The 26387-nt window shown below is 35.5% G+C and overlaps 1 protein-coding gene across 10 annotated transcripts in view; it reads left to right on the top strand.

The window, feature by feature from the left end:
- Positions 1–26387, top strand: part of UBR2 (ubiquitin protein ligase E3 component n-recognin 2) — a 115628-nt gene that overhangs the window by 45043 nt on the left and 44198 nt on the right. For 5 of the 10 annotated variants that reach the window (XM_073810711.1, XM_073810712.1, XM_073810709.1 and 2 more), the window contains 16 exons: positions 258–396; positions 1131–1193; positions 5419–5539; positions 7329–7436; positions 7782–7870; positions 8970–9068; positions 14229–14392; positions 14482–14581; positions 16612–16740; positions 19433–19616; positions 20736–20797; positions 21671–21781; positions 22865–22930; positions 24229–24351; positions 24492–24555; positions 25505–25689. In XM_073810711.1, the coding sequence (XP_073666812.1) occupies positions 258–396; positions 1131–1193; positions 5419–5539; positions 7329–7436; positions 7782–7870; positions 8970–9068; positions 14229–14392; positions 14482–14581; positions 16612–16740; positions 19433–19616; positions 20736–20797; positions 21671–21781; positions 22865–22930; positions 24229–24351; positions 24492–24555; positions 25505–25689 (1807 nt within the window). Of the gene's footprint in view, positions 1–257; positions 397–1130; positions 1194–5418; positions 5540–7328; positions 7437–7781; positions 7871–8800; positions 8900–8969; positions 9069–13911; positions 14049–14228; positions 14393–14481; positions 14582–16611; positions 16741–19432; positions 19617–20735; positions 20798–21670; positions 21782–22864; positions 22931–24228; positions 24352–24491; positions 24556–25504; positions 25690–26387 lie in introns of those variants that run through there. The other 5 variants (XM_019949785.3, XM_019949786.3, XM_073810710.1 and 2 more) reach the window with 5 other exon arrangements.

The raw sequence follows: 26387 nt of genomic DNA, 5'->3' as shown, positions 1-26387 counted from the left end.
CTGAACTCCCATACTGGTTTTATCCCACTCTAGCATCCTATTCTTCTTGATAAAAGCCAATTCACATAGATTATATGTATAGTATCTATCTTTCCCACCATCCGGTAGTGTCATAGAGTGTGGGGACCACAGATGGCTTCATTACAGGTATGTGCCTAGTACCTAGCACGTTCCCTAGAACAAACTGTGCTCTTAATAAATCATCCTGGAGCAAGGTGATAATGCAGATAATATATAATTAATGTTTTATCCCACAGAGAGAAGAGTGACACCTACTATTGCATGCTGTTTAATGATGAGGTTCATACCTATGAACAAGTTATTTATACTCTTCAGAAAGCTGTTAACTGTACACAAAAAGAAGCCATTGGCTTTGCAACTACAGTAGATCGAGATGTAAGTAATTTCATTATATTGATGTCACATAATAAACTTTTAATACAGATAAGTTGTCCTAGAAAATTGAGTTAGAGGTATATATATCTAGGCTATTTTTCTTTAATTTCATATGAATATTGACCCAAATATATATTGGGTATAACTGTAAGCTGTTGTCAGAAAGTTTAGGAGGAAACATAGATACAGTTGCTCTCATCCTACACAGTGGTTAGAAATATTCAGTTATGAAAATAGAAATGATAGCAGCCTAGAAGAATAAATGTTGTGTTGTTCAAGGCTAACAACTTGAACTTATTAATGGCTTGAAAAATGTTAGGATAGCTTTGAAGGAAAATATTTTAATTTACTTTTTAATTAATAAATAGAATAAACATTGTAGATATTAAAAATTGACCAGGGCTTCCCTGGTGGTGCAGTGGTTGAGAGTCCGCCTGCCGATGCAGGGGACACGGGTCCGTGCCCCGGTCCGGGAAGATCCCACATGCCGCGGAGCAGCTAGGCCCGTGAGACATGGCCGCTGAGCCTACGTGTCCGGAGCCTGTGCTCTGCAACCAGAGAGGCCACAACAGTGAGAGGCCCGCGTACCGCAAAAAAAAAAAAAAAAAAAAAAAAAAAAATTGACCAGAGTTGTTATGTGCTCAGATGACACTGTGTTTGTTTACTGTTTCAAAAGTTATTAATACTGAATATAAATATTTTTACAAGTTAATTTCAAATATCTTTATTTACAGGGACGTAGGTCTGTTCGATATGGAGACTTCCAGTATTGTGAACAAGCAAAATCAGTAATTGTGGTAAGTAATTTAAAAATATGTCTACACTCTTATTTTTTATTACTATAAAACTAATCCCACATTTTGGTGTGTATGAACACATTTTTCTGCCTTCCTGAATGTAAAGCCACATCAATCAAAAATCATGTTTAGGGGCTTCCCTGGTGGCGCAGTGGTTGAGAGTCCGCCTGCCGATGTAGGGAACACGGGTTTGTGCCCCGGTCCGGGAAGATCCCACATGCCGCGGAGCGGCTAGGCCCGTGAGCCATGGCCGCTGAGCCTGCGCGTCCGGAGCCTGTGCTCCGCAACGGGAGAGGCCACAACAGTGAGAGGCCCGCGTACTGCAAAAAAAAAAAAAAAATCATGTTTAAATATATGTTACCTGACCATTGCTTATTGCTTTATCTAGTTTTTTTTTAAGCTACGTAAGATTGATACAGAAAATGAATGTTTAGATGAGATATATATGTATATATTTCTGTCGTCTTATTTTTTTATCAGAGATGTCTTAGAAAGTTTTTTGCTTTCTGTTTTGTTTTTGATAGGGTTTCACATTACTTTTTAGGAATTAAACTGGCCTTTAGCACCAAGATTAGAATTCAAGGGAAGTTGTTTCTTGGTACCTAATAGCAAGGTATGCTGCATATCCTGATAGCATTTAGTGTATAATTTATCTGAAAGAAAACTATTCCCCACATTTAGATTTATTTTTAAAAGTTATAATTTATTGTTTTTAACTATTCCATGTAACTGCATTTTATGTAAATGTCCTTTTAAAATATAATTTTATATATTGTGAAATATTTTAAATATACAGATGAAAATAGATATAACAGTAAATGCCTGTGTGCTACATTATACCTTATTTTCTTCATACGTATTTTAAATAAATAAAATAGTATAGAGGCCCTTGTATTATCCCTTCTAAATCCCATTCCCCTTCCTCCTTCCCTAGAGATAACTACTTTCATTAATTTATCTTTCGTTTTCATACATGCCTTTATATTTCATCTGTTAAATATCTATCCATATTATATGTATTGATTTGGAAGTCTTTAAACATTATATAACAAGATTCATACTGAATATATTACATTGCAATTTGCCTTTTCATTTCAGTGTTGTTTATAGATTTATCTGTGTTGATACATGTATCTGTAAGTATTCCATTGATGACTGTACCATAATTTTTCCATTCTCCAGTTGATGGACAATTAGGATATTTCCAATTTTTTCCTATAACTATCAGTCCTGCTGTGGTCATTTTTTTGTCCTCTTGTTGCATAGAAGCAAAAGTTTCTCTAGGGTATATACCAAGAAATGGAATTTCTGAGTTGTTAGCTTTTGAGCATTTTCAGCTATACTAGATTTTGCCAAGTTAATCTCCAAAATGGTGGTACCAATATACATTCCAGCCAGCATCGAAGTAGAGTTCCCATATCTCTACCGCTTTGTCAAAACTATATATTGTCAGATTTTTAAAATTTTGCCAACCTGATGTGTATGAATGGCATCTCATCAGTTAAATTTGCACTGCCTTGATTACTGAGTATCTTATTTCATATTTATTGTATTGGTCATTTAAGTTTTCTGTGAATTTCTTGTTCATACCCTTTACCCATTTTTTTGTTGTTAGGTTACTTGTCTTTTTCTTACTCATTTGTAGAGGCTCTTTACATAATCTGAATCCTGATCTTTTGTTGCAGTATCTTTTCCTAATACGTGACTTATTTTAAGCTTATTTGTGATGCTTCTCCTTGAGCAAAAGCTTTAATTTTAATGTAGCAAAATATATTTTTCTCTTCATGAGTTTGTGTCTTATTCAAGAAATTCTTTATTGATAACTGGACATACCCAATTTAATAATACATCAGAAACTATACTGTGGTTGTATAAAAAGAACATTCCCATTCTTAGGAAATGTATACTGAAGTTTTTAGGGATAAAGGGACATTATGCATATAACTTAACCTTCAGTGTTTTTTTTTTTTTTTTTTAATGCTTGTGTGTGTGTGGAGAAAGAAAGATAATGTGCAAATGATAAAGCAGTTGGAATAGAATGTTTACAGTAGATGAATCCAGGTAAAGGAGGTGTTTTTTTTCCCTTTACATTTGTTGCTTCACAGTGTTACTACAGTTTTTCCCTAAAAAATCAGTACTTGTAATCTCTGGTAGTGTCTGTATAGATATACTATATGCATAATATAGAATAGAAAGTCCAGAAATAGATACTAGTATGAGGAAAATCTAGGAAACAAGTACATTCTAAGGGAGGAGGAGAGCTTCTTAACCAAGACTAGAACCCCAGGAGTTAGAAAAGAACTTATTTTTGGCTACATAAAAAATTTGCATAGCAAAATATTATAAAAAATGTCAGTAGACAGTAGATTTAGAAAAATTATTTCTAACACAAAGGATAGACATTTAATGTTTATGATAAACAGAGCACTCATAGATTATCAGGTAAGGAGCAAACAACAAAATAGAAAAATGGACATAGGGTATGAAAAGACAATCAAAACAGAGAAGATCTAGGTGGTAAATATATGTAAAAAGAGACTCAAACTACCTAGTATTTCATACCCAACAAGATGGAGAAATTAGAGTGATAAAGTACCTTGCTGGCAGAGATGCAGAGAACAGAAATACTTGTGTAAAAATAAATTGCTACCACGTAATTAGAAAACAATCTGGTAGCATCTATAATCTCTCTTAGGAATTTATCCTGTAAAAATATAAACACCAGTTAGTGTGTGTACAGAGATGTTCAGTACTTCGTTTTTTTATAGTCATAGAAGACTGTAAACAAAGAGACTATGAATGCCCTTCTCTAAAGAATGTCTAAATAAATCCACACCACAGAATATTATTGAGTCATTAACAACAACAAAAAAAAACTGTTAACACAAAGATGCGACAGAATATGTGTAGTATCCCATTTTTTGTAAATCAAATAAAAACCTTTATAAATGAGTACATATATAATACATATAGATGGATAAAGTATGCAAAGGTATACTGTGTTAATGTGGGTTATGGAGATGGGATGAACTGGTGGGTAGAAAGATGATCCAAGCAAAAAAGGAAAAGGGGGGAAAACATGTTAAATTAAAAGCTTTGATAGACTTAAATAGACATTTATCCAAAGATGATATGCAGATTGCCAAAGCACAGGAAAACATGCTCAGTATTACTAATCACTAGGGGAATGCAGGTAAAAACCACAATAAGATACCACCTCATATCCATTTGGATGGCTATTAAAAACAAACAACAACAAAACAATAACAGAAAATCACAGGTATCAGCAAGGATATGGAAAAATTGGAACCCTCGTTCACTATTGGTAGGAATATAAAATGGTGCGACCACTACGGAAAACAGTATGGTGGTTCCTCTAAAAATTAAAAATAGAATTGCCATATGATCCAGCAGTCTTGCTTCTGGGTATATACACAAAAGAATTGAAAGCAGGGTCTCATGTTCATAACAACATTATTCACAGTAGACAAAAGGTAGAAGAAACTTTAGTGTCTATCAATAGATATGGATAAACGAAGTCTATATACATACAATAGAATATTATTTAGCCTTAAAAAGGAAGAAAATTCTGATACATGCTACAGTGTGGATGAACCTTGAGGACATTATGCTAAGTGAAATAAGCTAGTCACAAAAAGATATTATAAATAATGTATGATTCTGCTTGTATGAGGTACCTGGAGTGTTTGATGGGTACAGAGTTTTAGTTTTGCAAGACAGAGAGTTCTGGAGACTGGTTATACAACAATGTGTGCTTTACAGAACTGCACACTTAAAAATGGTTAAGTTGGAAAGTTTTATGTGTATTTACTACAATCTTTTTAAAGTATTGATAACATCACATTTGTGCAATGAAGTAACTTATTTAAATTAGTGTGTAATTACATTAAAAATTAGTTTAAAGACATAAAGCCAATTTAAGCATTTAAATAATTTATAATTGGTGGGGCAGATTTTCAAATATAAGACCAAAAATTCAGGTTACTTAAAGCTGTAACTTCTTACTTTTTTGTAAGAATCCTAAGATTCCTTCTAGAAAATTAGAATCTGAGTAAAGCAAGCCACATGGTATTTTTCTTACATACATACATGAAAAACTCCCCTATAATGATGAGAGTGTAGCTATATTAAATAAAAATATTAACTTCTTTCTCTAAAATAGCCTTTTTAAGTTTGTTTTTTCATCCTGCCATTTCTTTTTAAGAGAAATACCAGTAGACAGACAAAGCCACTCAAAGTTCAAGTTATGCATTCGTCTATTGTCGCACATCAGAATTTTGGTTTGAAACTTTTGTCTTGGCTGGGAAGTATTATTGGATATTCAGGTAGGTTCATACTTGTGCTAATTGACTTAAAAATGAGCTCATATGCCTTTGCAAAACTGTTTTGGAAAAAATAGCAAGTGGAATCATTTTTTTGCTTTAGTTTCATGTTTTAAAATACCATCTCATAATATCTTTATATATAGAAAAAAATCTGTTTCCCAATTTTGATCCACGGGATCTTTTTATATGCATACAGAGGAGTCTGTGTTCAAATAAATGCAGGCAACAGTGGGTTAAACAATTGTAAATGACTATAATACGCTAATGAAACCTAAATCTTACCAACTTGATAAAAGAACCTATTTCTTAATGGCGTATCCTGTGGAATTCTCTTCCACAAAGCAAGCTGCATAATGCTGCTGTATATAAAACCTAAATGATTAACTGTTTAAAGGCTGTCTTTGTTTTGACTTCTACAACTTGTGGTTACTAATAATTTGCAACTCTGAAAATTCGCAAATTTGAAGTTACTGTGTATTTGAGTTTTTGTTTTTCCAGTCTACAAATTAGATAATCTTTTAAAAGTAGTGATAAACAGAATTAAGAACCTTCACGTCCAATGCCAAAAATACAAGTTTGTTGTAACACTGAAGAGTAAACTAGGAATAGACTTAAGCTGTCATACTGTTCTTCAGGCAAGAGAGGCGGTTTGAATAATGACATTCCAATGTTTGCTATAAAGAAAATTTCTAAAACGTTTGTATTAAAAGGCTACTAGAAAGAGTATTGCCACACTGTGAATTGACAGGTGAAAATACGGGGGTGTGGAAATTTAGGAGAATGTGTTTGTTTAATCTAAATGTCTTTCCAATTATTTCACTCGTCCTCTTTTTTTTTTTTTTTTTTTGGCTTTGGTGTTTTCCATTGGATATCTGTATGCCAAGTACTGTGCTACAGCATTAATGAATAGTATCATGGAATCAGTTTTCTGCTGAAAATTTTCTTTGAGAAAATTTATTTACCATCAACAATTTAAAGACCTTATCCATTATTTAATTCATATATAAAGTTTTCTCTTTAGCCTTGTAAACAATTTCTAGTTGGTGACTCTTAAATTTTAAAGTTACTCTATTTTTGGGGGTTTTTTTCGGATTATTTTGCATGCTTGTAGAAGACTTAAAAACAGTGATTTTAAATATAAAATATGAAACTAGAAGGTATTAAAGTTCTGGTTTTGTTAATGCTTATATATAGTTTTTAAGTTTAGCATTTAGAATATAAAGGAATTTGCCTTCCAAAACCCCTCATATAGTAGGTATACATAAGTACATAGTGTATTTTTGTTTAATGAAGAACATTTTGCATAACGTTAATAAAATGGACTGGTATATATTGAAGTACAGAGGTAATGTATTCTTTCTTTTAAATGGTAGTACAATTTTATATTATACGTATCTTCAGTTATCATGGGATATGTAACAATTTTACTGTAACCTGGTTTAATTAGCATAGATGCTTAAAGAACCATATTTATTTCAGTGGCTTTTGGGTTCTTTGTTGTTTATTTAAATTCTTTACAGCATAAGAGGTCATTGCCGTTCCGATACACATGTATTTTGGTATTCTGGAATAAGAGTTGGTGTATAATGCAAGATTTGGAATTTTTCTCCATTTTGTGAACATGTTAATAAAATAGTTAATATGTTTACTTTTTCTGAATAAATTTGACCTTTAGTTAAAAAAAAAGTAAGACTCTATAGTAGATCCATTTGAAAATTTCTACTAATATGTCATTTTATTTTAATATTTGAAGTTACTGTTTCTTGACTACTTTTCTTCTTGTTTTAAGATGGTCTTCGCCGAATTTTATGTCAAGTTGGTTTACAAGAAGGGCCAAATGGTGAAAACTCTTCTCTAGTGGATAGGTTGATGCTTAGTGATTCCAAATTGTGGAAAGGTACGTATCTTAACTACTTTTAAGGTATAGGGGAACTTACACAAGTAATTGGGATGTTAGTTTCTTTTTCATTTGGGAGGTATTTAATAAATATATTTATGGTTTTTAGAATTAACACATGCAGTCTTATTCTTTGGGGAAAAAACAGATTTGGGGATCCATGATCCAAATTAAATCACCTTTATGTTTTGTTTGAAAAATATATTTAGAAAAACTGATTAAGGAACACATGTAGAGTGTTGCTCTTGACACTTAAAATACAGTTGATCATATGAAAACTTTGGAAATGTAATTTTTGGCTTGTTTGATATATCCTTATCTTAACGTCTGCTCTTTTTGTGAAAGGTGCTAGGAGTGTGTATCATCAGTTGTTCATGAGCAGTCTACTTATGGATTTGAAATACAAGAAACTGTTTGCTGTTCGATTTGCAAAGGTAAGTAGTTTCTCACTTTTAAAGATTAACAAAATAGGTTATATACAGAGTAACTGTAGTCCATGATTACATCCAGTGTTTGTAAAATTAACAGCTGATAGTAATATGTCAATGCATTGATTTTAAATTCTAAGAAACTTCATAAATGATCATTTTATCTTTCATCAATAGAATAAAATTCTAGCAGTGAGGTTTTTCTTGTTTATCATCTGCCATGATAATGTGAATATCCATCTCTGCAGTGTGTATGATGTGAAATGATAAATGAAGACTTTAAACCTATGTCATTGAATTATGTTATTCCTGTTAAATTTTGTGTAAGAAAAGATAATTTTAGTTGAAATTACCTGTATATTTGGATGTGATTTAAGAATCATAACTCTAGGTTGTTGATATGATTGAATTATGTTCTTCTCCCTTTCAGCAGCATGCGATTAAACTACCTGCTTGGTTTTTTATTCACCTGAATTAGGGGTTATTAACAAAGGAAACATACAAGAATCATTTGGGCAGCTCTTTCAAAATGCATGTGTTTGCGGTCCATTCTCAAACCTACTGAAGCAGATTCACCAAGAATGGGGCCCAAGCATGTATACTTTGAAAGAGCCATCAGGTGACTCTGATAGGCATCCAGAAGTAATGAAAGTGTGGTTTCATCAGAGACAGTGTAAAGCTACTGTGATTTGGCTCCACCCATGTACAGTGACGTCCCAGGATTTTAGTAGCTGTTACTCCTATTTGAGCTCACAAACTGCCATTGTGCTAAAGAAGATTGTATAGTGAATTGATATTAACACAGAGTTTAGTTGGTACATTCCAGTTATCATTCTCATAGAATATCTTATTGACTCCTCCAGCACTGATATTTCATTATAATCCTTAAACATTGGTCATTGTGGATTAGAGGTGAATCTCCCCCTTGTTGTTTAGAATTACCAGCAGTTGCAGAGAGATTTTATGGAGGATGATCACGAGCGAGCAGTGTCCGTGACTGCTCTGTCTGTCCAGTTCTTCACCGCACCTACTCTGGTGAGTAGTGCTTGCCTTTTCTTTGTAACTGATAGTTGGCACTCCTTGCCTTTTTTTGCCTTCTTAATAGAACTATGAGCGTTTGCAGAGTGATTATGTGACAGATGACCACGACAGAGAGTTTTCAATCGCAGACCTCTCGGTTCAGATTTTCACAGTCCCTTCACTTGTAAGTACTAAAAGACTAAGAAGAATTTTCTTGTTTTCCATTAGAAGAAGTAAAGCCTTAAAATAATAGAGAACTGAGATCTGTATATTCCTGAATAGAAAAATATTTTATTAATGGGTGATCAGACTTCAGATGCCTTCAGTCATACTAGAACATGTATCTTTGAATGTGTAATCTGGAGGGGGAAAGTCATTTGAACTTAATCTGTACTTTCTCATAGTACTTCCCCGAGGTTTTGAACTGATGAGTTAAAATTAAATTCATTAGTTTAACAAATTTATCCATTAGAAACAGCATATTGTGGGAATTCCCTGGCCATCCAATGGTTAGGACTCAGTGCTTTCACTGCCTGTAAGTTCAGTCCCTGGTCGGGGAACTAAAATCCTGCAAGCTGCATGGCACGGCCAAAAAAAGAAGAAACAGCATATTGTGTATAATCTCACATTCTAAGAAGCCTCCTTTTCCCTGCTAAGGGAAGGGGTAACTAAGGCAGTTGAATCATGATGATTGGGTGATCTTGTACTAAGTTTCACTAGTTGTTCCAGGAGACATCACTATGTTTTAGTTCTATTGAATAATTTATTAATATTTAATTCATTAAAAAAATTACTGAGCACCTATTATTTATTGGGCACAATTCTAGGTTTTGGGAATGAACAGTGAACAGATATGGGCCTTGCCGTCATGGAACTTACAGTAGGGAGGGAAAGACTCACATAAATGGTAATTAAAATTATAATAAAAACTGAAGAATTCTGTTGTTTTGATAGAGTAGGAGAGATCTGACCTTTTCCCACAGTTCAGAAGAGGATTCTGTAGGGAAGGTAACTTTATGTAGGAGTGTGACGAGAAATCATGCATAGGAATCAACACTTGAGAAAATCCTGAAGTAGGGAAGGGAAGAGAAGGGAAGAAGTACAGTCGAAGATCCTTGAACACGGAGTTAAATGAGACCAGAAACATAGGCAAGGGCCTAATTGTATGGAGTTAAGAGTATTCTACAGTTATTTTATTAACAAGGTATTATGTTCCAGCTTCTTTTTTTTAATGACTGTTTTTTCCCCAGATTATTTTTATGTTCAAGGGTATATTCTAGGACAGTTGAAGCTGTCTGAAGTCTATTTAGCCACTAATGAGATATTTGGGGCCAAATTAAGGATTTTGGTTTTTCTCTTAAGAACATTGGAAGGCACTGAAGAGTTTTAGGTGACACTTATATCATCACATTTGTGATTTTTAAAAGATGATGCTGCTTGTAATTTGGAGAACAAATTTGCAGGAGCAGTAGTGGATGTGGGAAACCTGTGGGGATTGTGGCAGCGGGTATAGAAGTTGTGACAGATATGTAAGTAGTGAAATCTACTGACGGGCCACACGTTGGGTTTGAGGAATATTAGGTTTGGTGAGTGATTGGTTGTTGGGTTTGAGGGGAAAATATAAAGGTGATTTCTGGGTTTCTGACTTTTGTAACCAAGTGGAGAATGAGAACTTATAAAAAAGGAAAGTGTTGCTTTCAGTTGAGTCAGGGATGAGTTTGAGAAGCCTCTGAGACAATCCCATGTGTATTCAAATCTGTTTCTCTCCTCCATTGATCCTTTTGTCCATTTCCATGGCAGTACCGAGTTTTAATAATATTAGCTTACTATTCCATTTTGATATTTTATAGAGCTAAATCTTCTTTCATTTTCAAAAAAATTCTTAATTATTTTAGGCTTTTTTTTAGAGAAGAACTAAAATCAGTTTGTCAATTTCAGAAACCACATTAGGGTTTTTGACTGAAAAGATGTTGTATTTATAGATAATATGGGAAGAACTGATATCTTTGCAATATTGAGTATCCCCATCCAGGAACATAACTTGTCCTAAAAGTGTTTATGTTTTATATTTTTGACACTATTGTAAATTATTCACATTTTTAATCTCACTATGGCTAATAAGCAAGAAAACTACTGATTTTTGGGCTTCCCTGGTGGCATGGTGGTTGAGAGTCCGCCTGCCGATGCAGGGGACACGGGTTTGTGCCCCAGTCCAGGAAGATCCCACATGCCGCGGAGTGGCTGGGCCCGTGAGCCATGGCCGTTGAGCCTGCGCGTCCGGAGCCTGTGCTCCGCAACGGGAGAGGCCACAACAGTGAGAGGCCCGCGTACCGCAAAAAAAAAGAGAAAACTACTGATTTTTATGTATCCATCTTGTATGAGGCTGGTTTTCTTATTAACATTTTCTCCGATATTTTGTGTTGATTCCTTGGAATTTCTGGTAATCTACAAATAATAATTTTTGTTTTTTTCTGATATTTCAACCTTTTATGTTTCTTGTCTGACTCCTTTAGTTAGAAGCACTAGAAAAATAACATATGTATTCATTTATTCAGAGCATATTTATTTAGCACCTTTATTAACTAGGCACTGTTTGGGGCTCTGGAGATAAATATAGCAGTAAACAAAAAAGACAAAAGACCCTGTTCCCATGGGATTTATAGTGCAACTGGGGAGAGACAGATGTATATAATATTTACATATTTATAATAAATCAAGTGTTGAGAAGTGCTGTAAAGTAGGAAAGCGGGTTAAGGGGTTAGAGAGTGACAATGGAAGGGTCATACTTTATACAAGGTTATCAAAAAAGGCCTCTCAGAGAAGTAGTGTTTGGACAGAGACGTGAGGGACTAAGTGATGTGACTAACCGGTGAAAGAGCTTCCTAGGCAGAGGGAACAGCAAGTGCAAAGTTCTGAGATGAATATGCACTTGGCATTTTGGAAGAAAGAACCCAGAACAGGCCCGTGTTGCTAGAGTGAGTGAGGAGGAGAATGATCCATGAGGTCATTGAGTCTGGGGATAAGGGGAACATGGGAGTGGATTAGTGCCAGACCTTGAAGGCCATTGTAATACAAGTACTTATATTTTTTGTCTAAAGAAAGTAGAAAAAGGGAAATAGTAAAGAACAGAAATTAATAAAACAATGTAAATGTACAAAAAAGATTTTTCTTTGAAAAAAAAGGGATGGGGGGTAGATCTCTAGAAAGTTTAATAAGAAAAACAGAAAAAATTTTATTTAAAAAGGACTACAAAAAACTACAAATCTTACAGATTTTAAGTAGAAAATAGGCAATATTAGGATCAAATTAATCAATATAATTGGAAATTTGGACGAAATGAACAAATCCCTAAGAAAAAAACACAGGTCGTTAGAAGAGAAACAAGAAATAGAAAATTTTAATTAATATAAAAATCTTCTCACAAAGAAGTCCCCAGGCCCAAAGGCTATACTGGAGAATTCTTCCAAATATTTAAGAAAAAAATAATACCTGTCTTATATAACTTTTTCTAGAAAATAGAGAAAGAGAATATACTTGCCAATTAAGTCCTCTGTAACCTTGATACCAGAACCCAACAATTACAAGAAAAGAAAATTACCATTTAATTTCTCTCACAAACAAGGTTGCACAGATTGAATCAAGCAATATAGAAAAAGGATAATACATCACAACCAAGTTTGGTTTTATTTCCTTAACGCGAGTAGTATACCATTTGAAAAAAAAATCAACTGGCGTAATTCAACTTATTAACAGACAAAAGGGAGAGAAAAGATCATATTAGATGCTTTTCCTGAATTCATGATTTAAAATGAACGAAAAATACCTCATAGTAAATGAAATAGGAATGAAAGAATTTATTTAATCTGATAAAATACCTGAAGACAAAGCAAAAAGTAAAAACCCAAAGCAAACATTATGCTTGATGGCGAAATAGTAAAAGCTTTTCTCCGAGACCAGAGTTTTTTCTTAGGTCAGTGAAATCACATATAGTCATTTAATTGTCTCAAAATTGACTAATATAGCAAACAAGAAGGAAAATCCTTTTACTTGTCAACACCTCCCCTCCTTCGAACTTGAACTTAGTCTTCACTGTCTAGGAAAATTAACAGAAATTAATCCTATTGACTTTTGAGCTTTTTGGGGCCTAAGTCCTGGCAATGGGATGATGATTTCAGAGTTTTTCAAAGGTATGTTTAACTATATCGATTTTCTCTTTATCTGATGACTTTACAACTTAACCTCTACATTAGAATACAGTTTTACTATATTCTTAGACATCTAACTTCTGCATTCTTTTGTCTTCTTTGAGGGGTTTGGTGATATCAGTCAAAATTTATAATGTATATACACCTTAACCCAGTAATTCCACTTCTAGGAAATTATCCTATAAATATCCTTGCAACTGTACATAGTAGATATTTGTTGCAGTATCTTTTGTGATAAATAGCATAAGACTGGGAAAAACCCAAATACCTCACCAGTAAGGGCCTGGCTAATAAAGTATGATAGAAAAGAGTACTGGGGATAATTAAAAAGAATGAGGGAATTTATGTGAACTGGTATGGGACAATCTCCAAAATATATCAAGTGTAAAAACCAAGTGCAGAACCGTATTTATAATATGCTGTCCTTTGGGCAGGCGGGGAGATCATTATATATACCCATACTTACATCTACTTAATAACAGTTATCCATGTACTATAAATGTATATATGTGTGTATATATGCATACATGTATAATATACACACCATCTCTGGAAGTATATGCAAGAAAACTGCTAACAGAAATTGCCTTTCCAAGGGGGACTTTGGGAGCTAGGAGACTTAACTTTTTACCTGTTTTTTGCATCATTTAAGTGTATTTGCTTATTCAAAAATATATTAATATGTATATCTATATATAGAAAGAAAAACAAAAAAAATAAATCTCAACTAAGATTAAGAGGAAATATAGTTTCATACTGAGTTCTACAGAATCTGTGATATAAACCTGTGGCTCCTAGAATAATTATACCATACCATTATAGGTGTCTAAATGTCTCAGTTAAGGAAAATTTGCAGCCTGGTTCAGATCCCCCACCCTGAATTGTCTTTGAATAATGAGCCTTGGATCTGTCTCCTTACATTCTGGCATCTTTCTCCGTGATATAATTGTTGCTTCATACACGTGGCAATTGGAGTAAGTAATTGTTATTTAGAAATACACAAAAATGCATTTATGATATTACATAGCTGTGTTGAAAAGGTCTAAACTGAAAGAGCTAACCAACGTTGGTGACTTTTTTTTTTAGCTTTATGGTAAATAGTTTTTTATTACCATGTACTCTGATATACTTTGTCCTAGGCTCGGATGCTCATCACGGAAGAAAACCTAATGACCATTATCATTAAGACTTTTATGGATCATTTGAGACATCGAGATGCGCAGGGCAGGTTTCAGTTTGAACGATATACTGCTTTACAAGCCTTCAAGTTTAGGAGAGTTCAGAGCCTTATTTTAGATCTTAAGTAAGTTTTCGCTTAATTATTGAACGAGTTGCAACTTATAAAAGGTCATTGTTTGTCCATATATTCATTGCTGTTTTTGTGTTGTTCAGGTATGTGTTAATTAGCAAACCAACTGAATGGTCAGATGATCTGAGGCAGAAGTTCCTAGAAGGATTTGATGCCTTTTTGGAATTACTCAAATGTATGCAGGTATGTATAAGCTGACACATTTCAAAAGTGAAACATTTACTTTCTCCCTTTTTCAGTTCACTGAACTAAATACCTTTCTGTCTGTGCATTTTTTTCATACTGGGCACTTTTTTTTTTTTGCGGTACGCGGGCCTCTCACTGCCGTGGCCTCTCCCATTGCGGAGCACAGGCTCTGGACACGCAGGCTCAGCGGTCATGGCCCACAGGCCCAGCTGCTCCGCGGCATGTGGGATCCTCCCGGACCGGGGCACGAACCTGCGCCCCCTGCAGGCGGACTCCCAACCACTGTGCCACCAGGGAAGCCCGATACTGGGCACATTTTTAAAAGAATAATTTGGATAGCTACAATTTGGATCAAGAAGCTCCTCTTAAAAAAAAAAAAAAAAAAAGAAGCTCCTCTTAATTGGAAACTCTTAGAAAGGTGTAGAATGCATGAGATCCCAGCAGAGGTTCTGACATCTGCTGTACTTTTGTATTTGGTTATTTTTTTGGTTACCATTAATGTTCTTTCCTTGGGGGTTTCAGATGGTTTTGTTTTGAATATGCTTACATGGAAGTATTGTCAAATTAGTTATTTAGGAAACTATGTCTTCTTAATGTTTCCATATTTTTCTTTCATTGATACCATATTTATATGATATAGTATAGAACCCCCCCCCCCCCATTTAATTTTCTTTTTGGAAACACTTCTGTATACAAAATAGAATCTAGAAGCAGAAACTGGTATAGTTAACCAGTTTTTTGTTGTTTTGGTTTTGTTTGTTTGGGGCCATGCCTCGAGGCTTGTGGGATTTTAGTTCCCCAGCCAGGAATTAAATCTGGCAGTGAGAGCACAGAGTCCTAACCACTGGACTGCCAGGGAATTCTCCTAACTGTAAAAAGATAGATGACATTTCAGAAAATCTGAGGAATATCATTATGATTCCTTTAGTAGCTGTCTGGCTTTCTTAAGAAAGGAATAAGCAAAGTTAACCTATCATTTTTAGGATATATTCTAGTTCCCATGTTGGTGGTGGTTTCTGGGTGTTTTATTATAGTACTTCTATCTTTTTCCTTGTACCTATAGAAAGAGTATCTACCTTGGTCATTTTGAATACTTGAAGTGTCCTGTATTTTCTATTATTTTTAATCAGTTCCAGTGCACCAGGGTAGTTAGGCTAGTTTCTAAAAAAGTTATATTCTTTTGTGTTAAAAGCTGTTTATCTTTTTCTTGTTTTGCTTTCTTTCGGTCTCTATGAAAACTTTATTGATTGATTGATTGATTGATTGATTGCTGCATTGGGTCTTCGTTGCTGCGCCCGGGCTTTCTCTAGTTGTGACGAGCGGGGGCTACTCTTTGTTGCGGTGCGCGGGCTTCTCATTGTGGTGGCTTCTCTTGTTGCAGAGCACGGACTCTAGTCACGCAGGCTTCAGTAGTTGTGGCTCGCGGACTCTAGAGCTCGGGCTCTGGAAGACAGGCTCAGTAGTTGTGGCGCACGGGCTTTGTTGCTCCACGGCACGTGGGATCTTCCCAGGTCAGGGCTCAAACCCGTGTCCCCTGCCTTGGCAGGTGGATTCTTAACCACTGCACCACCAGGGAAGCCCTATGAAAACTTTTAGTTACAGATTACAAATAAATATAACAATTTTATTTTAGTATATTATAAAACATATTTATAAATTCAGTAGCGTTTTAAAAGTCTGCCAAGTTTCTTCTGACAGTTTTTTCTATGGATGATAGAGCTAAAAAGGGATTTGAAGGATTGTTGCAGTGAAGTATATACATTTTATTGTCTAAAACATATAGAAGGTTGCCTCTAAAATAAGTTCTATATTTTACTGGGATTTTTAATTTATAAAATTTTAGAGAATGTTATATAAACGTGTTATTTAAGAAGTTGGACTTCTCATACTACTTGAAACTTCCTGTTAGAACTTTTACTTTATATGTTTTTGTAATCAGTATTTCTTCTGCATTATTTCTTAAGTTTTGATGTAAAAGAACGGATGTAATTTTAGTTTATTTAAAAAATCTTTTCATTCCTTTTAAGGGAATGGATCCAGTTACACGTCAAGTAGGACAGCATATTGAAATGGAACCAGAGTGGGAAGCAGCCTTCACACTGCAAATGAAATTAACACATGTCATTTCAATGATGCAGGACTGGTGTGCTTTAGATGTGAGTCTCTTCTGGGGTCAGGGATAGGAGATAAATGGAGGAGAGACAGAGAGAAACAATTTCCTAAGTAAAATCTGAGGCAGTTTGGAGAGGATAGTGGTGATATGTTCATAAAACAGCATGTTTTCTGCTTTCACTTGTATATTCAGTAAAAGTTCAAATTCTGAAACCTTAGAAGATAGATAAAGGAGGATATAATCCACACTCTCTCTTCTTTTATGTTACTATCTTTTATATATATATATATATATATAAAATCCTGTCAAGATTTTGAGCATATAAAAAGAAGTTTATAAATTTATCCAAAAATGAAATTTTACTATTGGTACATTTGTCCTATGTCTTAAAATTATTTTGGCCTTCCTTTGGCTATAAAATCTAGATGAGAGCTTGTGTAAGTTGGGAGGTCAGAGAAGGCTTCTGTGAGATCTGAACTATGTGTCAGAGTTAACTGATCAAAGAGTAAAGAATATTCCTGACTGAGGGACAGCTGCATCATGCTCTCTGATGAGAACGAGTACGGATCCAGGAGCTGTGAGAAGGCTCTGGTCGGAACAGAGGTTGAAAATAGAGAAGTAAACAGGTGCCTCGCTTTGCAGGACCTTGGAAGCCATGGAAAGAAGTTTGAATTTTATTCTAATTAAAGTGGGATGCCATTCGAGACTCCCAAGCAGAAAAGTGACATGATCCAATTTACATGTTTTTAAAAGTTACTCTGTGTGGAGAATGGATGGAGGAGGGTAAGAGTAGAAGCAGGGAGTTCAGTGGAGACATGTTGGCTTTCCTTTGAGTTACTGGAAATAATCAGTGGTCAGGTTTGAGAGAAATTTAGATGAAATTGCCAGCTTGGTAATAGACTGGACAACCGGGAATGAGGAAAACAGAGAGCCCAGAAATAAACCCACACATTATGGTCAATTAATCCACGACAAAGGAGACAAGAATATGCAATGGAAAAAAGATGGTCTCTTCAGTAAGTGTTGCTGGGAATACTGGACAGCTACATGTAAAAGAATGAAATTAGAACATTTCCTCACACCGTATACAAAAATGAACTCAAATTAGATTAAAGACCTAAATGTAAGACTGAAGCCATAAAGTTTCTAGAAGAAAATATAGGCAGAACACTCTGACATAAATCATAGCAACATTTTTTTTTTTTGGATCTGTCCCCTAAGGCAAAGGAAGCAAAAGCAAAAAAGAAACAAATGGGACCTAATTAAACTTAAAATCTTTTGCACGACAAAGGAAAGAGACAGCCTGCTGAGTGGGAGAAAATATTTGCAAATGATATGCCCAATAAGGGGTTATTACCCAAAATATATAAATAGCTCAATATCAAAAAAACAAACAGCCCAATTAAAAAATGGGCAGAAGACCTGAATGGACATTTTTCCAAAGGAGACATACAGATGGTCAATAGGCACATGAAAAGATGCTCAACACCACTAATCATTGGAGAAATGCAAGTCAAAACCACAGTGAGTTATCACTTCACACCTGTCACAATGGCGGTCGTCAAAAACACCACAAATAATAAATGCTGGCGAGGATGTGGAGAAAAGGAACCCTTGTACACTGTTAGTATGGATGTAAACTGGTGCACTGTGGAAAACAGTATGGAGTTTCTTCAAAAAACTAAAAATAGAACCACCATATAATCCAGTAATTCCACTTCTGGGTATTTCTCTGAAGAAACGGAAACACTAATTCAAAAAGATACATGTACCCCAATGTTCATAGCAGCATTATTTTCTTTCTGACTCACTTCACTGTGTATGATAGTCTCTAGGTCCATCCATGTCTCTACAAGTGACCCAATTTCCTTTTTATGGCTGAGTAATATTCCATGGTATATATGTACCACATCTTCTTTATCCATTCTTCTGTGTGAAGTAAGTCAGAAAGAGAAAAAAAAATTTCGTGTATTAAAGCATTATTTACAATTGCCGAGATATGGAAGCAACCTAAGTGTCCATCAGTAGATGAGTGGATGAAGATGTGGGAGGGTGTGAGTGTGTAGGTGTGTGTGATGGAATATTACTCAGCCATAAAAAGGAATGAAATTTTGCCATTCACAACAACATGGTGGACCCTGGAGGGTATTACGCTTAGTGAAATAAGTCAGAGGAAGACAAATCCTGTATGTTATCACTCATATGTGGAATCTAAAAAAAAAAAAACAACTAGTGAATATAACAAAACAGAAACAGAATCATAGATATAGAGAACAAACTAGTGGTTACCGGTGGGGAGAGGCAAGATAGGGGGCATTAAGAGGTACAAACCACTGTGTATAAAATAAATAAGCTATAAGGATTATGCTATAGCACAAGGAATATAGCTGATATTTTAAAATAGCTGTAAATGGAATATAATCTATAAAAATTTTGAATCACTATCTGTACATCTCTAACTAATGTAATATTGTAGATCAGCTATCCCTCAATTAAAAAAAAAAATTGGGAATGAGGGAAAGGAGGACTTTGGAATGACTTCTAGATTTCTACAGCTCTATAAAGATGTCATTTACTGAGACAGGGCCCTGGAAGAGGGAGCAAGTTGGGAAGAAAAGACTAAGTTTAATTTTGCCCATATTGATATTTGAAGTACTTATACATCGTTGAATTTGAGGTGCTTGGTTAATGTTGTAGAAACCTTTGAGTAACTTACAGAAAACCATCTTTTTTAGGAAAAGGTATTAATTGAAGCTTACAAGAAATGCCTTGCTGTATTGACGCAGTGTCATGGTGGTTTTACTGATGGTGAACAGCCAGTCACATTAAGCATCTGTGGACATTCAGTGGAAACTATCAGATACTGTGTTTCCAAAGAAAAAGTTAGCATTCACCTCCCAGTTTCTCGCTTACTTGCAGGTAAAGCATTTCTCCCTAAAAGAGAACCCTGAAATTGTCTTTTAAATTGTTGTTTGTGGTTAACATTAATTGAATACCTACACTGCATTGTTCTGAGAGTTCTACATGCATTAACTTATTTAATCATCACAGCCTATGAGGTGGGTATTGTTGTTAGGTTTGTCACAAATGGGAAGACTGAGACATGGAGGTGGCTCGCTTAGCGTCACACCGCAACAAGTCAGAGTAGGGATTTTGAGGTAGTTTGGCACCAGAAACCATGTTTGTAATGACCATACCATAATGCCTCTTCAGACTTCTTAACTACATATACCACATGTTTTATTGTTTATCTCAGCCCAGCTTCAAAGTCTGTGTTGTTAGGATTCAAATTGGTCAATCAATCACTTAAGTGATCACTAATAAATTGAAACCACCCTATACTTCCTCTCTCTCTAAGCTGTTTCTTATTTATTGATAACCTTTTAATCAGCAGGTTGGAGTGAGTCCCAAATTGGGGTAATAAGATTGTAAAAAGCATTCTCTGTTTAGACAACAACATAAACAGGACAATTAATTCTTAGTTAACAATTAACTAAGGTTGAGCTATAAAAGAGCCCTTTGCAGTTAGGGACTAAAGAGGCTTTGATCCTAAACTGGAAGTTCTGGGGAACTGAATCCTGAGGTCAGGATCAGTGCAGACCATGAATTCCATGGCCAGTTTCTCTGTTGAGTTGCCAGGAGGATCTCTCACTACTATACTTTAAATGGAACAAACTCCATGATCCAGTGGAATACGACTCTTAAAATTGGTATACAGATTGCTTTGATAGTTATGTAGCTGCTTTTGCTATGTTTGTATGTCTAACATTTACTTCTGTAAAATGTCATCAGTGTATGTTGGTACCTGTAATTAAGACTCCAGTTCAAGTGTGCCTTTAATTCTGAGGTTCATGAGAATAACAATTGAAAAGTTTCATTTATGGGTGCAATTCATTTTATATCTTAATGTGTAACATGATAGGTTCCCAAAGAGAAATAGAAAAGAAGTTAGCTATAAAGTTGAGTGAATATTTATGTTTTTTTTAATCTGAATTATTTTCACTTATAGAAATACTTTTTTATTTGTTCTCCATGCAGGTTTGCATGTATTGGTAAGCAAAAGTGAAGTGGCATATAAATTTCCAGAGCTCCTACCTCTAGTAAGTAGTGCTGACATTTAAAAGTAGATATCTATTACAAACCTCCAGTTAGATAATAAGTCATGGGAATATAACATCCAGCATAAGGAATACGGTCAATAATATCATAACAACTTTGTATGGAGACGGATGGTTACTAGACTTATCACAGTGATCATTTCATAATGTATGCAAATACCAAATCATTATGTAGTACACCTGAAACTAACATAATACTATACATCAACTATATTTCAGCAATCAACAAACAAATAAATAAAAGTAAATATTTACTATGTTCTACATACTTGAAATCACTTTGAAACAAACTACTAGGGTTCTCCAGAGAAACAGAGCCAATAAAGAGTGAGTGAATGAGTGAGTGAGTGAGTGTGTGTGTGTTTGTGTGTGTGTAGAAGGAGAGAGAGATTGATTTATTGTAGGGAATTGACTCACATAGTCATGGGGCTTGGCAAGTTTGAAATAAGCCCGGCAACCTGGCAGGCTAAGAGTTTAAGAGTTGATGTCACAGTCTGAAGTCCAAAGGCAATCTGGAAGCAGAATTTCTTCATCCTTGGGGAAGCCTCAGTCTTTTCTCTTAAGGCCTTCAACTCATTGGATGAGGCCCACCCATATCATGGAGAGTAATCTGCTTTACTCAGAGTCTACTGATATAAATACTAATCACATCTACAAAATGCTTTCACAGCAACATCTACATTGGTGTTAATCAAAAATTGGGTACCATGGCCCAGCCAAGTTGACACATAAAATTAACTATCACACAAACATACCTTAAAATAATTTTGACTTGTGTTTTATATAAAGCTTCCATCCCTATAAACCAATCTTCTTTATAGAGTTGAGATTTTTGTGGTTTTTTTGTATACACAGAGTGAACTTAGCCCACCCATGTTGATAGAACACCCTCTTAGATGCCTTGTTTTATGTGCCCAAGTACATGCAGGAATGTGGAGAAGAAATGGTTTCTCTCTTGTAAATCAAGTAAGTGTTTTTTAATTCTACGAAGAGTTTTCAGTCCATTCTTTACCTTCTATGAAGGTTATAATTTTCAATGTACTTAGTCACTGAAAGTCGTCTATATTAAAACTGTTTGTGGCCCCTGGAAATGAACCTTAAAAGAATTTTTTTTAAAAAAGTGTTTGACAAAAGAAATGTAACCTTAAACCAAAAGGTTTTTTAGAGCTTTTATTCATATTTTGTTAAGAAACAATATCAAAAGTAGAAATGAGCTTTATTTTCACTTGCAGTCATTTTTAGAACAATGTTGGATATCTTTAAAACATAAAAAGTCTGGATTTCACTTACTTAAATTAAACTGGGTTAAAAGATAAAAGTTCTGTTAGTATAGCTCTGAAATTAAGGTTTTAATTTTTAAACCTCACCAAGGCTTGGTATAGGACTTTTCTGTTTTTGATAGGTATAATAAATCTCACTGAAGGAACTTTATTAGGAGACCCAGAAAGTTGGCTGCAAAATGTGAACCATAGAGTGACTACTATAATCTGGAGATTTCTAATTAAATAATCTCTACTAAGATAGCATTAACTGCTGGGGAAACCACATTACGTGTGCACATTTGCGTGTTCATGCTCACATGCACAAGAGTCATGTGCTCTTTTTTTTAACAAAATAAATTTATTTATTTATTTATTTTTGGCTGTGTTGGGTCTTCGTTGCTGCACGTGACCTTTCTCTATTCATGGCGAGCAGAGACTACTTTTTGTTGCTGTGCGTGGGCTTCTCACTGCAGTGGCTTCTCTTGTTGCGGAGCACAGGCTCTAGGTGCTTGGGCTTCAGTAGTTGCGGCACGTGGGCTCAGTAGTTGTGGCTCACGGGCTCCAGAGCACAGGCTCAGTAGTTGTGGCGCACGGGCTTAGTTGCTCTGCGCCATGTGGGATCTTCCCGGACCAGGGCTCGAGCCCATGTCCCCTGCGTTGGCAGGCGGATTCTTAACCACTGTGCCACCAGGGAAGCCCCCATGTGCTCTTTTGGTGAGTGGGGAGAGGAGGGAACTGCACAAATAAAAACCTATTTACCCAATATAATTACTTTTTTTTTTTTTAGATTTATTACTACCACAATGTGAAATGCAGACGTGAAATGTTTGACAAGGATATAGTAATGCTTCAGGTAAAAAGCATTAAATTTAAAGGTTGTGGGGAGTTTTTCTTCTTGTTATTTCCACAGGACCCAGTCATTTATGATCACTCTCAAATCTATAACTGCAGCCTAGCTCTTATCTACTAAGCTCCAAACTCATATGGCTAACAGCTGATAGAACATTTACATCTAGTTTCCTGGACACATCTCACAGTTAACACATTCAAAATAACTCCTCTTGTGTCCTCCATACCTTCTTCCTATCTTTGAGGTTTCCCTACCTTAGTGAATTATTCAACAATCTGTAGTTATTAGAGTCAGAAACCTGAAAGCCATCCTTTCTTCACTGTCATCTGATTGAAGACCCAAATCCCTCAAACTGATTTTCAAGGGCTTCAGTACTTAGCTATGTTTAAAATTCCATGAATTGGTCATACTCTCCCTTAAGTCTTAAAATCTGCACATTTATTTCTTTTGCTCCCTAGATTGCCCACCCCACCCGCTTCCTTTTCTGTTTACCATGTATAATATTTTCCTGCGTGTCTTTGTGTTTAGAGTCACTTTCTCCAGGAAGCCTTCCGTGACACACTAAAATGTGGCTTTGTGTCCCTTTTGGGAGGGCCCATAGCATGATGCTTATCCCCACCATAGCATTCATAAGTCTGGATTGTAGTTGCCTATTTACTTTTCGTCCCCTACACTAAACTGTGGCAACTCTATCTTGTTCCTTTTTATGTCCATTTTACATAGCACAGTGCTTGTCACAAAGTAGTGTTTCCATATTATTGCTGAATGGATTTAGAAATTATAGAAAAAGTTACAAAATGTAAATTTCAAAAAAAAAATTATTGGTTCAAGATAAATTAAAATTCAAGTTGATTGAGAAGCTATACAAGATAATATTTAAAAGCTGTCATTTCACTTAGTATAGCATTTATCACTAAAAATTAGTTTGAGTTCTTGATAAGAGTTTAATATGATACATATTTTTTTAAATGCTAGAAGTTTTATTACCATACCACATTTCTGTCTGTACACCTGGCAGTGGTAAGATAGCCCTGACACAAATCTTTGAACTGAATTTATAGGAATTATGACATGTGGGTTTAGCGAGTGTTTTGTTTTGATTTGTTTTACCAGCATAGATCCCTGTCCACACTTGTAGCTACCACAAGTAGAGATTGGGGCTAAATGGGTTTTCATCTTTTATTGGAATTGATGAACGAGTTAGCTGCTTCCTCTTGTGCAAGCCAAAATATCTCTCACTAGTTGTTTAGTAGCCCTTTTGACCTTCCTCTTTTCCTTTATCTCAAACATTTTAAAAAAAGACAGGTGTCTCCATGATGGATCCAAATCATTTCCTGATGATAATGCTTAGCCGCTTTGAACTTCATCAGATTTTCAGTACTCCAGACTATGGAAAAAAAATTAGTTCTGAGACTACTCATAAGGTAAGAAGAGCATGCTTTATGAGACCACAACACACTGTTAGAGAAGCATCTTTCATTCTTTTTGGTTATTTTGATCATCTGAGGTAATACAGTATTCTTATTATCTGTGAACTTTCTCCCACTGTCCCCGATTGTTACAGGATTTAGTTCAGCAGAACAACACTCTAATAGAAGAAATGCTATACCTCATTATAATGCTTGTTGGTAAGTTTGGATCTTTTGGAACATTTATGTATTATATTGACTTTTGTGGTATCAAATAGTTTAGAATCTGAACTGTTTCCTCTATTTGAGCAGTTACTCAGTTTTAGGGGAAGGAGATGAGGGTGTCTGTTTTTATCTCCCCTCTGGTTACTGTAATGATGAGAGAAACAGCACTGTGGTCCTTTGGAAGGAGAGAGGACAACTGCTAAAGCAAGATAAACTAGAAGACTGTGTTGGGAATAAAACGGGGGACAGGAGAATTCAGCAAACAAGAATAGGATATTTAGGAGCTATTTACAGTTACTTTATATCTTAGCTATGTTTTTCTCCATGGTTTTGTGGTACAAAAGTGTCCTCTTGACTTCAGATATGAAAATTCCAAGTAATAGAGACCTATGGCTAATAGACACAGATTTTTTTTTCTTATTACCTAAATTTTCAGTCCTGTTGCCTCCATCTTTCCTATTCTTTTATCCTTTACTTTCTCCCACCTCCCGTACTATTTCAGTCTCTCTACAGTCCATAGAGCAGAGAATCCTGGCTACTGTCAGGAGGTAATACCAATGAAGAAGGTCTCAGAAGGTGATATCTTATTTGCCACTAAATAAAAGAACAAAGGAAGGCTCTCCCTCCTACCTAGGCTGCTAGTACAGCTACTGCTGTACCAGTTCTTGACTACTTCAAATCCTTTCCCACCTTCTGACCCCATTTTTTCAAAACAGCAACCAGAGTTCTCTCTCTGTTGCTGAAGACTACACTCACCTGTTGTGTCAGAGACTCACAAAGATGGTTAAGTGCTGCTCTCACCCTACCTTGTTGCCAGACCAGTCATTGCTTTCCCATTGCACAGAAAGAAAAATACATTGTGTTGCATGAATTATAAATATATATCACTTATAAGTATTATGATTGTTAAGTGTGTGTATATGTACTTATTCACTGTTGACAGGAGAGAGATTTAGTCCTGGAGTTGGACAGGTAAATGCTACAGATGAGATTAAACGAGAGATTATCCATCAGTTGAGCATCAAACCTATGGCTCATAGTGAATTGGTAAAGTCTTTACCTGAAGATGTAAGTACCTGCATTTTAAGAAAAGAAAATTATGGAAATCCTTCCCTACCTACCAGTCTAGTATGTATAGATTTACTTCTCTGTTCCTTTTCCATAATTGTAAAAACTACAGTTCTAGAATATGTATAACTCTAGTCACTCTCATTAGAAATAATTAGAAAAAGAGAATACTAGGGGCTGGGAGTGGAAAGCAGCCTAGGAATAGAATCATTTACAATGAAGCCTTGAAAGAGATAAGGATGCTGAATAAAAGAAAACCTGTTCCAGGACTTCCCTGGTTTCATAGTGGTTAAGAATCCACCTGCCAATGCAGGGGACATGGGTTTGAGCCCTGGTCCAGGAAGATCCCACATGCCGTGGAGCAACTGAGCCCCTGCACCACAACTACTGAGCCTGTGCTCTAGAGCCCGTGAGCTACACCTACTGAGCCCACGCACCGCAACTACTGAAGCCTGCGCGCCTAGAGCCTGTGCTCCGCAACAAGAGAAGCCACAGCAATGAGAAGCTTGCGCACCACAACGAAGAGTAACCCCCACTTGCCGCAACTAGAGAAAGCCCACGCACAGCAACGAAGACCCAACGCGGCCAAAAATAAAATTAATTAATTAATTTTTTTTTTAAAGAGAAAAAAACCTGTTCCTCAGAACGGAATTTATATATCCATTAAAGAGGGGTTTTTATAGGGTGTTTAAGTACAAAGTTGCCATGGGTAGAGATAACGCTTTATAACCTAGAAATATCTACTCAGCTGTGTTGAC

This window comes from Tursiops truncatus, chromosome 10 (assembly GCF_011762595.2).
Source record: "Tursiops truncatus isolate mTurTru1 chromosome 10, mTurTru1.mat.Y, whole genome shotgun sequence".
NCBI classification, from domain to species: domain Eukaryota; kingdom Metazoa; phylum Chordata; class Mammalia; order Artiodactyla; family Delphinidae; genus Tursiops; species Tursiops truncatus.
This window is presented reverse-complemented; position numbering and strand designations above follow the sequence as displayed.